This window comes from Pteronotus mesoamericanus, unplaced genomic scaffold (genome assembly GCF_021234165.1).
Source record: "Pteronotus mesoamericanus isolate MK-2021 breed Mesoamerican mustached bat unplaced genomic scaffold, CSHL_Meso_final contig_221, whole genome shotgun sequence".
NCBI classification, from domain to species: domain Eukaryota; kingdom Metazoa; phylum Chordata; class Mammalia; order Chiroptera; family Mormoopidae; genus Pteronotus; species Pteronotus mesoamericanus.
Genome location: NW_026555092.1, coordinates 15,165,702 through 15,178,397, shown reverse-complemented (window position 1 = coordinate 15,178,397; position 12,696 = coordinate 15,165,702). Strand labels below are relative to the sequence as shown.

Sequence of the window (12,696 nt, the reverse complement as noted above, 5' to 3'; positions counted from 1 at the left end):
AGCCCCTCTCAACGCTGGAGCTCTCAGTTTCCTCATCTTTAAAATGGGGACAAATTCTAACTTAGCAAGACATTTTCCAGGATTAAGTGAGAACACTGGCAAAGTGAACCAGAGAGCCTCCACACCGCCTGGTACAGATAGGTGTTTAGTAAATGTTAGCTAATGCTACTATCGTAACTGCAGGCTCATTTTCCGTACCCAGAGTCCCTTCAGCTCAGAGTTCCCTCTAACTGAATTTTGGCACAGAGGGGCTCAGTGAGTGATGAAGGACAAAGAAAGAAACAGCTCTGTTTTCCAGTTTTTATGAAAATTAATAACATTAATAGCTCACAGACATATACATACACAAACACATTGCTATGTACATGGTCATTAAGTTATTAGTCTCTGTATAAAATGTTTCTACATTAGTGTTCTGGGCTAGGCCCAATCAGTCCTTGGCATATTCACAGTAGCAGCCCCGGGGCTTGGCCCCACGGGCAGGAAGAGGGGAGCAGGCAGATAGAGGGGAATAGCCTGCCCCAAGGTGGGCACATGAGGTGTCCTGGACTGCGTACTCTCATCTTTGGCTCCCTTTCTGGCACTTGGAGACCAGCTGTCGAGTGAGCAGGTGAGCAGACCCAGATTCCTCGTGTGGCCTGGTGACTCAGGCCCTGTGCTTGGTGATTTCAGGCAACACAGCAAGTCCTAGAGGATGCTGGCCAGCTCTGTAGAGTCTGTGTCAGAGCAGCCCGAGCTGCTGGCCTCTTCCCTGCAAGAGCCAGAGGAGATGGGTTAGAAGAACCATCCTTACCCGTCCCCTGCCCACTCCTGCCTCATTCCTCTCGTAATCTTGGCCCTGCAATCTTAGCGAGTGGTTGGGCAAGTCTGAAACACTTCCCCTCTCAGCCCAGATGCTGCTGGTTTGTCTGTTCACTGTTCTTGTTACTCACAAGGCATCACAAGCCCAAAGACTATGCTCCTGCCCAGGCTGGCGGATGGGCTGGCGTGGCTCACTCCACCCTGCCCTCTTGTTTCCCGAAAGGCAGGGCTCAGGCCGCAGCTGGGGTGCTGCATGCCAGCAGTATTGTGAAGAGTGCAGGGTACAGAGTCAGAACTCCAGGCCTCAACCCCAGCTCTACCCTTTACCAGCTAGGCCAGTCACTCTTCCTGGTTAAGTCTCAGTGTCTTCCTCTGCAGAGTGGGAATCATAGGACTCTAGGACTTTTGGAGGACCACAGAAGATCATGAATGCACACTCTCTAAAACATAAACTCCTTGAGGGAAGAAATTTCTGTTTGTTTCATTCACCAAAGCAATGCCTACCACATAGCAGGCTTCCAATAAGCATTTGTTGAACGAATAAATGTAAAACTACTTGGCACGCAACTTTGTGTTCAAGAAATACCAGCTGCCACTATCATAAATTGGCAGCGGGCATGGGGGAGGAAGAGTCGTCAAAGGAAGGGGTGCGGGAGGAAGTCTGGACATGACCACAGGAGGCACGGTCTGAGGACTTAGACTGGATGATGCCTCTCCTCCACCTCCCTGTCCCCTCCCACGCTCACCTCAGAGCCTGCAGGGCCTTCTTGTTCTGCCGCCGCTTCTCCTCGTCAATGGGGTACAGCTTGAAGAGCAGCAGGCCTAGCAGGATGAGGACTATGGGAGCCCACGTCACCAACATCTTCAATGTAAACATGACAGGTAACGGCTGGAAGCACCTACCAGTCTGGTACCCGGCAAAGCTGTGGAACACAACAAGAAGGCAAGTGGTGAGGAATGGGCACCTGGGGCCTGCACCTGTCCAGCAGTGTCCCAGGCCCCCAACCCACTCACTCAAGACTGAGGGTAGAGATGCCCAGTGAGACTCCAGAGGCGAACTTGGTGAAGAAGACATAGAAGGAGAAGAAGATAGGCTCTGTTCCTTGGGCGTGGGGCTGCTTCAAGTGGAAATCATCAATGACATCGGGCAGCATGGACCTATACAGAGTATGGCAGCCATGAGAACCCACCCACCTAGAAACCCAGGCCCCACTAGCCCATCTGCCACCTCTGTGTGTCAATGAGAAGAGGTGGTCCTCTGGGAGTTTGCAACCCCATGGACACAGCTCAGTAAGGAGATGGTGACTTCACATGCTTCAGGCCTCTCCCTCCATGATGAAGTAACCCCACCCTCGGTGCTCCGCTGGGCAAGAAGCATGTGGACCAGACTTAAGCTCCCATTTCCCACCCTGATTAGGCGTTCTTGCACAGTTCACAACCTGTACAAGTGTATGGGAAGATCTGTCCCACACCCCCAATCTGGATCCACAGAATTCTCCCCCAAGAGCTTCAGAAGTGGGGGTTGGCGGACTAAGGAACATATGCAGGTGGGCCTATATACTTACCAGGGTAGTAAGAAGGCAGCTGCCACACTGATGCCGGCTGCCACAGCTGCCACATATGTGACAATCAGGTTACTCTCTTTGAGGGCCACCAGAATGAGAAATGGTACTGCTGACTAGGGAAGGGGGTGCAGAAAGGTGGGTCAGTTGGGAGGCTCCCACCAGCAACCCTCAGCCCACACTACCCCTGCAGTCCCACTCACTGAGATCCCAATGTATACAGCCATCTTCTTGCCAAACCGGGTTAGAAACCACTGCCAGAAAGGAATGGTGCATGTGGCTGAGACCTGTAGATGGAAAAGGGGTGAGGGAAGTGGGTTAGAGCCATGGAAACCTTCTTGCCCTTCTCAGGACCCCAACGGTGCCCTCAGTACTGCCTGAGAGCAGCCAGATGACATCACCTGGGCAGTGAGGAAGTTGACAGGCACCTCTGATGGCTACCAAGAGGACTGAGAGCAGGTCCCAATCTTATCTCCTGCCTTCTCTGAGCACAACTGAGCCAAAGTTCCAAAGCTCCTGGCCTCTACCTCTTTGCTTTCGTTATCTTCTCTACTTGAATATTTAACCCCAAACTCTCTTTTTTTTCTCCCAGTGTTATTGACATATACTTGACATATAACATTGTATCAGTAGTTTAAGGGTACAACATAATGACTTGATACATGCACCCAAACTTTTTCATAGTCCAACATAAGCAATTATAGGTCAGATCCAACCAAATTATTTTTGAGTTGCTTCATGGCCTTGGGTCAGTCTGGGAAATAGTCTCTGACTCTCCTAAGAGCCAGCTTGCAGCCTATGCCACTTCAGCCCGGACTGCCTACCCCCACTCAGGGCCCCACACGCACCATGATGGCCAGGAGCAGGTTCTGGAATTCATTGTGGAAGCCCAAGGTGTAGGTGCAAAACAAGGCAAAGTTACCCTCCACCAGCTGGGAAATGGGGCAAGAGAGGGAGAAGGAAACACAAGGCGAGATGTGATATGGGGGCCGAGCCCCTCCCCAAGACATTTCCTATATCCCAAGGACCTCTGCCTACCCACCCCCAACTCCACCTGTCTCTCAAGCTTGTCATACCCCGAGTCCTTGACCCGCCCCCTCAAGGCTGAACATGTCAGGCCCCTACTCACCATGAAAGCCAGGGAGGTGAAGAGAAAGGCGGCAATAACCTTGACATACGGGCCATGGCTCATGACGAGCCGGAGACCCCGAAAGAAGGATATTTGCTGAGTCTCGTAGGGTTCTGGGGGCCAGAGAAGACAGTAAAGAAGGAGCAGAGGTCCCTCCCAAAGCCTGGGGCCCAGGCAGAGGGACAAGGCCATCCTGTGCTGCGGCCTGCACCCCACTCCCCTTCAGGGCTTCTCACCTCTCTGCTCCTTCACGCCCAGGACCAGGATGACTGCACAGATGACATAGATGAAGGCAATGACCCCTGCCGCCAGCATGTATGCATTTTTCTATAAAGGAAGATAAAGGCAACATAGAGAGACAGTCAGTCTGTTCTCATCCCAACTCAGCAGCTCCACTCCATGACCCTGGACCAGCCCCTTCCACTGAGGCCTCACTGTCTCCATCTGTGAAATGGGAGAATCATCCTGGGCCTGCTGCCATTTCCCAAGGCTGGGCCAAGTCCAGCTGAACATGTTAAGAAGCCCAGCTGTGGAGTCTGAGAAGCCACAGTTTTAATCTCCCCAAATCCAGTTTCTGCAACTCACCAGCTCTGTCACCCTGGGCCAATTTCTTAACCCTCTCTACTCTTCAATTGCCTTTTTTACAAAATGGGCATAGTAACAGTTTATATATCAAATGCCCAGCACTTAACAAATAGTAGCTGTTATTACTATTTTGAAGATAACTACAAACTACCCCATTGTTCCTCAGCTCCCCACACCCCTGCCCTGACAGGGCCCTCACCGTAGCTCGGAGTGAGGTGCCGCTGTGTGTGCGGTTGGCACCTTCCACGGCCAGCGCTGAACCGTTGGGGTCCTGAAGACAAGGCGTATCTGCTTGGCCTACTATTTGCCCTTGGATCGCTGTGCCAAGTACTGTGCCCAGGACCTCCACAGTCATCCCTGAGCAGTGAAAAGAAGGTCCTTTGGAGGGGACTCATGGTTTGTGGGCCCCTTGGAAGGGAGGTCAGATGAGTATAAGCCCAGTTCCAGCCCCAGATGATGGTAGCAGCTCCAAGTACAGTGGCTGTAGGGTGGTGGGGCAGATGGCGCCTTGGTCTAATTATGACCTTGCTCTGTGTGAACTCTGACTAGTCCCTGCATCTCTCTGGTCTCACCAGAGCCATAAGGAGATTGAGTTATTTTTAAGATGGTTTCATACCCACTCCTAGCAAAGGAAGAAATGTGGCAGGAGGGTCAGGGAGCAGGGGACCCAGGGTTCCTGGTGGGTGGGATCATTGGGCTAGGCAGACTTACGGTAGGCAGTGGCCGAATCCCGCTCACTCTGTTCTGTGCTGATGAACATGGTGAGAGCTGAGTAGGGAACGTGGAAACACTGTCATAGAAGAGAGGCTCTCAGCCAGTCAGACGATGGACAGACAGATGTGGCTTTAGGCATCAACCCAGGGACTGCCCTCACCCATGCCCTGACACCCAGGGGAGGTGCCCACACTCACCGTGACTAGTGTCTCAAATAGGCAATAGAAAACCAGGTACCATAGGACCTGGCCTGGTGAGAAGTCAGGCACAAACCAGATGAGGAAGTAGGCAATGATGGCCAGGGGCGTGGAGAAGATGATCCTGAGGGAGGGGAGTATATATATATATATATATATATATATATATCTCAGGCTTGAGATATATATATTCAATTCAGGCTTGAATTGGAATGAAATTCTGCCCTGATTGGTGTGGTTCAGTGGGTTGGGCATTTTCCTGCAAACCCAAAGTTCACCTGTGTGATTCCCCATCAGGGCACATGCCTGGGTTGTGGGCCAGGTCCCCGGCTGCGGGCATGCAAGAGGCAACTGGTTGATGTTTCTTAATGGACATTTCTCTCCCTCTCTTTCTCCCTCCCTTCCCTTCTTGCTGAAAATAAAATTTAAAAAATAAAAATAAAAAGGAATGATGCCCTGGCTCGTGTGACTCTGGGGATTAAGCTTCGGCCTATGAACCAAAATGTCTCTGGTTTGATTCCCAGTCAGGGCACCTGCCTGTGTTGGAGGCGTTCAAGAGGCAACCAGTGATGTTTATCTCACAAATTGATGTTTCTCTCCCTCTCTTACTCCCTCCCTCCCTCCCCTCTCTCTAAAAACAAATAAAATCTTTTTTTAAAAAAAGGAATGGAATTCTGACACATGCTATAACACAGATGAACCCTGAAGACATTACGCTAAGTGAAATAAATAAGCCAGACAAAAGGACAAATGCTGTATGATTCTACTTTTATGTAGTCAAGTTCATAGAGACAAAATGTAGAATGGTGGTTTTCAGCACTGGGGGAAAGGAGGAATGGGCAGTGATTGTTTAGTTGTATAGAATTTCAGTTTGGAAAGCTGAAAAACTTCTGGAAACGGATGGTGGTAATAGTCACACAACAGTGAAAAATATGTAATGCCACTGAATTATACGCTTAAAAATTGTTAAAGTGGTCAATTTTGTTATGTATATTTTACCACAAAAGTCATATAAACATATTATAAGGCACCTTAGCTATGTGATTCAGTCGGTTGAGCACTATCCCACAAACCAGAAGGTTGCCGCTTCGATTCCCAGTTAGGGCACATGCCTGAGTTGCAGGGGCATGTACTGAAAGCAACCGATGAGAGAACAATGTTTCTCTCCCACATTGATGTTTCCCTCTCTTTCTCCTTCCCTCCTCCCTCTAAAAATAAAAATATCTTTTCAAAAAAAAATGCTTCACCATATTATAAGGTGATTAGTTGCTATGGGTTAAAGAAATAAAGCAGTCTAAATGGGGATTAGGAGTATGGGGGTGTAATTCACACAATTCGGGGTAACCTCCCTTGAGAAGGTGACATCTATGCCAAGACTTGAATGAGGGGAGGGAGTTGACTTTGCAGACGTCTGAGGCAAGAGCGTGCAAGACAAGGAGAAGAGTTAGTGCAAACATCCTCAGGCAGGACCTAGCAGATGAGAGGCCAGTGGGGCCGGAGTAAAGTGAGCATGGGAGATGCAATTAGGACATGCATTTGAAGAGGAAATGGGACACCAGGTCATGTAGGACCATACAGGCCAGTGTGAGGACCATAGTTTTATTTCCTAGGGTTGAAGTAGTTTTGAGACAAATAAGTTGGTATTAAAATGTAGAACAGTGCTTGGGATACAGTGTTTGCTCTGATTATCATACCAGGAAAGCTCAGGGGGAGAGTACAGGCCCACAGCCAGGGAGCTGCTGAGACCTCTCGGCTGCAGAGACCTCAGGTCCGGCCCTGCTGCATCTCAGCCTCCCCATGTGACACTGCTGACATCCCACCTCTCATCCGGTGGCCCGGGGAACTATAGGGAAAGTGTCTGTCAGAGTCTTCTTGGTCTGAAGGGGGAAATGGTGGCTGAGGGCAGCTCTGGTCTAAAGCCAGCAAGGAGAGTGGGTCACAGGGCTCATGGACCCAGAAAGGCCCCGCCTCTTCCTGTATTGACAGAAGGAGTGTCAGGTCCTAGGCTTGAGGAGGGGCCCAGGAGCTAACTGCTGCATGGACCGGGAGGAGGTCACATACACCTCAAGGCAGCCCTTCAGCCCACAAGTGCTCCAGTGTGCCTTCAGACAAGGGTGGTGGTATCACTCGAGCAGTATCATCCAGACAGGTGAGTCCATTCACTAAGTCAGAAACCAGCCTGAAAGGCCTCAGAAACTTTACGAAGCCGACTGCCACACCTGCCCAGGGAGGGGCCACAGGGAGGCCTCCCCTCCTCCCTCCCTTCCCCGCTTCCCCACTTCCCCCCTCCCAAATCTAAGTGTCTCCTCAGAGAACAAGGGCATCAGCTTTGGTTAAACATTTCATCCTCTTCTCGTAGGCAGCTGAACAGCTGAACAGCTGAGCAGCTGATGAGGATCTTCATGTGACTGAGAGTAACCCGGGGTGCTACGGCTTTGGGCTAGCCAGGGCGCCTGCCTCTCATTGGCTGAGCCTCATGAGGAGATGTGGCAGCAGAGCCCCGCCTCCCACCAGCTGCCAAGGAGGCGGGTAAGGGGCCTAGCTTCCCGGGTGGCTTCAGCCCGGGTGGCTCCAGCCTATAGGGAGTTCTGAGCAGCCTGCTCAAGTAAGGCAGGCTGTCCCTGCCCAGGTAAGGCAGGCTATCCCTGCCCTCTAGCCCTGAAGTCTGGATCAAAGGCCCCAACCTGGGCCTTAGCCAGGCACTGGCAGGATTGCGGTGGGGGTGGGGGTAGGGGTGGGGGTGGGAGGAGGGCTGCTCGTGGGAAAGGAAGCTGTGGGGGAGAGGCAGGGGCTTGTGGGAAGAGCTTTGAAGGCTGAAGGCCGGAGACCAGGTATGGGCACCCCTGGGGCAGGAAGGCGCCCACTTGAGCATGGATGGGCTGGAGATGAAAGGAAATATCCCCCCCTACCACCACCAAGCAGGATGTCCTGGAGGGAACCAGAGCCCCAGCCTGTTAGCCTCTCCTGTGTGTCTCCCTTTGCTCTCTGATCTGTAGCATCACCACCCCCACCTTGCCAGATAGTTTGAGGCTGCGTATTGCAGGTTTTGAACCAAAGGGCCAGAGGTTATGGGTCTGCTTTCCAGTCTTGTCCCACTAGGATACATTCTGAAGGGGTGCCAAATGATGCATTACTTAATATGCACCAGGCACTGTTCTGAGTACTTCACATATTTAAAAGAAAAAACAAAAAAACAAAAACGAACAGCCCTGACCAGAGTGGCTCAGTTGGTTGGGCATCGTCCCATAAACAGAAAGGTTGCTGGTTCAATTCCTGGTCAGGGCATATGGCTGGGTTGAGGGTTCGGTCCCTGGCTGGGGCGCATGTGAGAAACAAGCAATCAATGTTTCTCTCTCACATTGATGTGTTTCTCCCTCTCTTTATCCCTTTCTTCCCCTCTCTCTAAAAATAAATACACACACATACACATACACACACACATTTAATCCTTACCAAAACCCCATGAGATAGACATATTATTATCCCCATTTTACAGATGAAGAAACATGAGACTCAGAGATATTAAGTGACTTGTCCAAGGTTGCACAACTGTGAGTAAATCTGGTATTCAAAATGAGGCAAGCTGGCTCCAGTGTTACCTCTCAACCACTCTGCAGTACTACCTCTCCCACTACAGGAAGTGACTGAGCGGGAAAAGTTAGGAATCCACCTTCATTGAAGGGAATGGACCTTGGAAAGCAATAGGAATTGGGGGAGGTGGGAGGACTTGCTCAATCTAACAGTTTGGCCAGCCTGGGAATGAACTGGCAGGGCATCCCAGGGCCTAGGCCTGGGGTAGCTGACCTCAGCTAGAATTTCAACACTAGGGCTGTTGTGTCATTCCTTCGCCTCGCCCCTTAGCCTGTGACAAAGCACATGGAAAAACTGAAGGGTAGTGGACATGCCAGACTGTAGGGTAGTAGACATGCCAGAAGTCCTGTCTTCCACCACCTTGAAGGAGCCCTTTCTACTCACCAGGGCATAAGGCGGCCCAGCCGAGTCCAGGGAGATTTGCTAATGCAGAAGCCCACCAGGGGGTCTGTGAAGGCATCCCAGGCTCGGCCCACAAATAGGATTATGGAGGCAGAAAATGGGTCCACCTGGAATGAGAAACAGGCAAAAGACGACCCCTTCATCTTTCTACTTACCTCAACCCTCACTGGTAGGCAAAAGCAGAGGCTCCCTCCCCACCTCAGCCAGGCCTCTGGCAGTCTGCTGCTCCGACTCAGGCCTTAAGCATCTTCACTTGCCTTGATAATAATGAAAATAACAATTTTCTGATAGCAGTAGCACAGTGTGCCTCCTTAGAAACTTTCCCAGATCTGTCCTCTGATGTTCTCCCCTTCACTGCTGCCTTTGAAAATACTCTCATTAATTAGAATGAATCCAGAATCATTTCCTTGCCTCTCTTTCACAGCTCTGAGCCCCCAACCACCTGACACCAGAGTTAGTATTTGCTGGTTGACCACAGTGGGCCTCAATTTCCCCATCTCTATAATAGGAGTTATGATCCTTATCTTGCAGTACTGGAATTATTATCCCTATCTTAGGGTTCAAGCTCTATCTTGGACATGGAAAAGAACTCATAGATGCTTTTAAGAAGTGGCTTATTGCTGCCCACTTAAGCTATTCTCTCCCCGCAAATCTTCTAGGCCTGAATAGACAGCTTCTCTGGGCTCCTTGTCATCCATCAAGGCCCTATTATTGCTATTGCTCCAGGAAGCTGGAAAACTGGTGGCCTCTCCCACTGGCAGTCTCCCTAGTCTGACTTTTCCAACTTTAATACTTACTACAATGTAGTTTTATACCTTAACTGCAGGTTTCTCATATCTGCACCCTATTCAGGGCCCAAACCATGAATGTTGCTTGAAAACTAGCTGCTGAATGTCATTTGTTCTTTCTGGGACTCAGTGTTCCTGACCTATAAATGGATACAACTAAAATGCCCTGCTTCTAAAGTCAGATACTACATAGAAAAGATGGTCAGTGTGGGAACCCTGAGGGCTGTAGTTGTGCTGCCTCCCACTCTCCCGTCCAGACAAGGTGAATTCTCAGGATGCCAGGCTTCTGGCCAACGCTTCTCAAAGCACAGAAGAGGCCTGCTCCACCATGAGTACCCCTCCCAGTCTAAGGCCCTGTGTACTGGGGCACCCTAACTCGGTTTAGGACTTGAGGACCCCCCCACATGCCCCTGCTCCTCAGGTGAAAATGAGATGCACCTCATTCACAGGCCTGGCATTATCCACCAACCCCAGAGCCAAACCAGCTGACTACTCGCTGTCCGGCCGGGGACATGGTGTGCCAGTCTCTTCTAAGAACAGCGTCACTAGCAGATTCCCTTTTCCCTCACACTACCGTCTACCCCTCCAGGCTCTGTTGCTCTTGCCAGACAAGGAGGAGTTGCCTGACTTTACCAGCTAAGATTCCTGGGCCAGATAGGCTCCCCTTCCAGATACTTTCAAAAGCCTTCTTATTTCTTATCCATGGTGACTTTGACAGGCAGCAAAAGCAGGGATTCCCAGTCCCATTTCACAGATGGGGAAAACCTTGGGATGCTGCAGGAGCCCTGGTGGTCTCAGTCCACTCACCTGAGCCACATCCAACAGGTAGATCTGCAGGAAGAACCCCAGGGCACAGCCTGTCACCTGGTAGGGGGCCCCCCCAACTGCATAGCAAAGCTTGTTGCAAATGGACAACTGTTGTTTCTTCTTTGGTTCCTTCTGGGAGGAAGAGAAAAACATGAAAAGAGACCCAAGATCCTGGCCTCTATCCTAGAAGTTTCCAGAGGCAGGAATCCCTTTAGCCAATTCTGCAAGGAGAAACAAGTCTGTCTTGTCCTATTACCACCCAGCTAAATAGCACTTCCCACAAGAAAAGAAAGGTACTTTCTATACTTAGGAACCTGGAAAAAGGACATCAATACTGAGCAAGTTTCCCCTAAGCCACCCTACCCTACCCACCCCACCCCACCCCCAGATTCTTATCAGCCCACCATCCCTAGAAAACTCTCGAAGACCTTAGTCACCCTCCTTCCCAGACTGGAAAGGGAACATGCTTCCTCAGTGGACATGTCTCTATCCAGCACCAACTGCCACAACCTGAAAATCCTCTTGCTGCCAAGAGCTGCCTAAGCCCAGTCCCAGCTCCTGCTCTGGTTCTGAGTCCAGAACCCACCTGCCTAGTGGGCAAAGGCTCTACGGAGCTGTAGGGGCCTAGCTCAGCTGGCTGCAGGCACAGCTGTTCCTTCCATAAGTCCCTTAGGATCCCCCTCCCCAGTGGGCAGCCAGAGCTTCAGGCAAACCCAGGAGCTGTCCTACCCTTCAGCTCTAGGAAACCTGGGAGAGGAGGGAAATCAGGCCTGGGCTCTCTCTGGGTGTGCCACCAGGGAGGCTGAATTTGCCCAGGGAAAAGTAAAGGTTACTCATACATGGCAGCAGCTTAATTGCTCACGCCTGCTCTTGCCAATGATCAAGTGATAAAAGAAAAAGGAAGTCACCTCCCAGGCAGAAATCTATTGCCTGGGATCCTCCCACCCCCCTGGAACCACCTGATTTCATTCAGTCCTTCATTATGTCCAGAGAGCTGGAAATGGTACAGAAGATCAAGATGCACAAAGCACGGCGTGAGCCTCTGCACTCCAGCGCCCCACGCCTCGTTCCCCGTCCCCCGGCGCACACACACAAACGCCTGAAGAATGCGGCTCCTTTAAGAACAGAGTCCTTGTTCTAATGAATGAACTTGAGCAGCCCTCGCAGAGTTGAGGGGAAGCGTAGGTAGGCCTGTGGGGGTGGGGAGTAGGGGGTGAGGGATGGGGAACCAAGGGGCCTTTCCCAGGTTTCCGAGGTCTAACTTCTCGAATCTTTCTGGTTTCTAAGCGGCTAGTCACAGAAGAACGAAGAACAGCTAGACAGAGCCGGGCACCACGTGGAGCTGCCGGCAGGGCGCTCCGCAGATTCGGAATGAGGGTGGACAAAAGGGGGCTCCGGGGGCTCCAGCGCCGACAAAATTCCATCACCCCCAGCCCTCCGGGCATCTCGGGGCTCTCTTCTGTCCCTGGGCCCGCCTATTCCCGGGTAGCCGAAGATGTTCCAGAACCAGACTTATATCCTTTGACGGCCCCACCAGTCTGTGCCCGCTCCCCCCTCCCGCCTTTGCCCTCCATCCGAGGTGCAGCTTTCTCACCTTCACCTGGGCTGGGCGTTCACCAGTTTGGAGGATGCTTGCAGGCAGCAGCCCCGCTGCGGAGCCGCTCTCGGCGCCCTCTCCTTTGGCCATGACCCGCGGGCCACGCCACCTGGTACCCGGACGCCGGGATGCTCTTCCGTCGGCCTCTGGTCCGCCCGGGCTCGGGTAGTAACAGCTGCAGCCGCAGGCACCGCCGCACTAGTAAACGCGGCCGGCTGGCTGTCTCCAGCGACGCTACCCGCTGCACTCCCCTCTCACCTATTAAAGGTTGAGCCCCGCCCTCTCGGAGTCAGCCAATCCCAGAGTCCTGCTGCCCCGCCTCCAGTCAGTCCGCCCGCCCGCCCGCCTCGCCGGCCCAACCAGCCCACGAGGCTCTCCGCGTTTCGGAGGCGAGGTGTCTAAGGCCGGATCTCGCTACCCGGATGCCCACCTGACACCAGGAAACTGAAGCCGGAGGCTGCTTGTGACCTGCCGGTGGTCTCCCGGAGTGAGTTTTCCCTGAGTCCGGCCTATACCCTATGAC

General features: G+C 51.9%; 1 protein-coding gene across 2 annotated transcripts; it reads right to left on the bottom strand.

Annotated features, from left to right (window-relative positions):
* Positions 1–267: 267 nt before the first annotated feature.
* Positions 268–12,430, bottom strand: MFSD2A (MFSD2 lysolipid transporter A, lysophospholipid). 2 transcript variants are annotated; one of them, XM_054572034.1, is made up of 14 exons: positions 12,171–12,430; positions 10,577–10,708; positions 8,964–9,088; positions 4,989–5,112; positions 4,789–4,867; positions 4,277–4,434; positions 3,729–3,819; positions 3,493–3,605; positions 3,212–3,295; positions 2,567–2,650; positions 2,367–2,479; positions 1,816–1,959; positions 1,548–1,724; positions 268–751 (listed from the first exon to the last, which is right to left on the bottom strand). In XM_054572034.1, exons 1-14 carry the CDS (start codon positions 12,261–12,263, stop codon positions 688–690), a joined length of 1,581 nt encoding a protein of 526 aa, XP_054428009.1. In that variant the 5' UTR covers positions 12,264–12,430; the 3' UTR covers positions 268–687. The 2 variants fall into 2 exon arrangements, with proteins under 2 accessions (XP_054428009.1, XP_054428010.1); XM_054572035.1 differs by having other exon boundaries at positions 10,577–10,705.
* Positions 12,431–12,696: the final 266 nt, after the last annotated feature.

Coding starts and splice junctions, on each gene's coding strand:
- MFSD2A (XM_054572034.1), bottom strand. CDS start 12,263: ATGGCCAAAGGAGAGGGCGCCGAGAGCGGCTCCGCAGCGGGGCTGCTG. Junction 4,868..4,988: donor TATTTGAGACACTAGTCACG/GTGAGTGTGGGC, acceptor CTTCTATGACAG/TGTTTCCACGTTCCCTACTC. Junction 3,606..3,728: donor GGGCGTGAAGGAGCAGAGAG/GTGAGAAGCCCT, acceptor TCTGGCCCCCAG/AACCCTACGAGACTCAGCAA.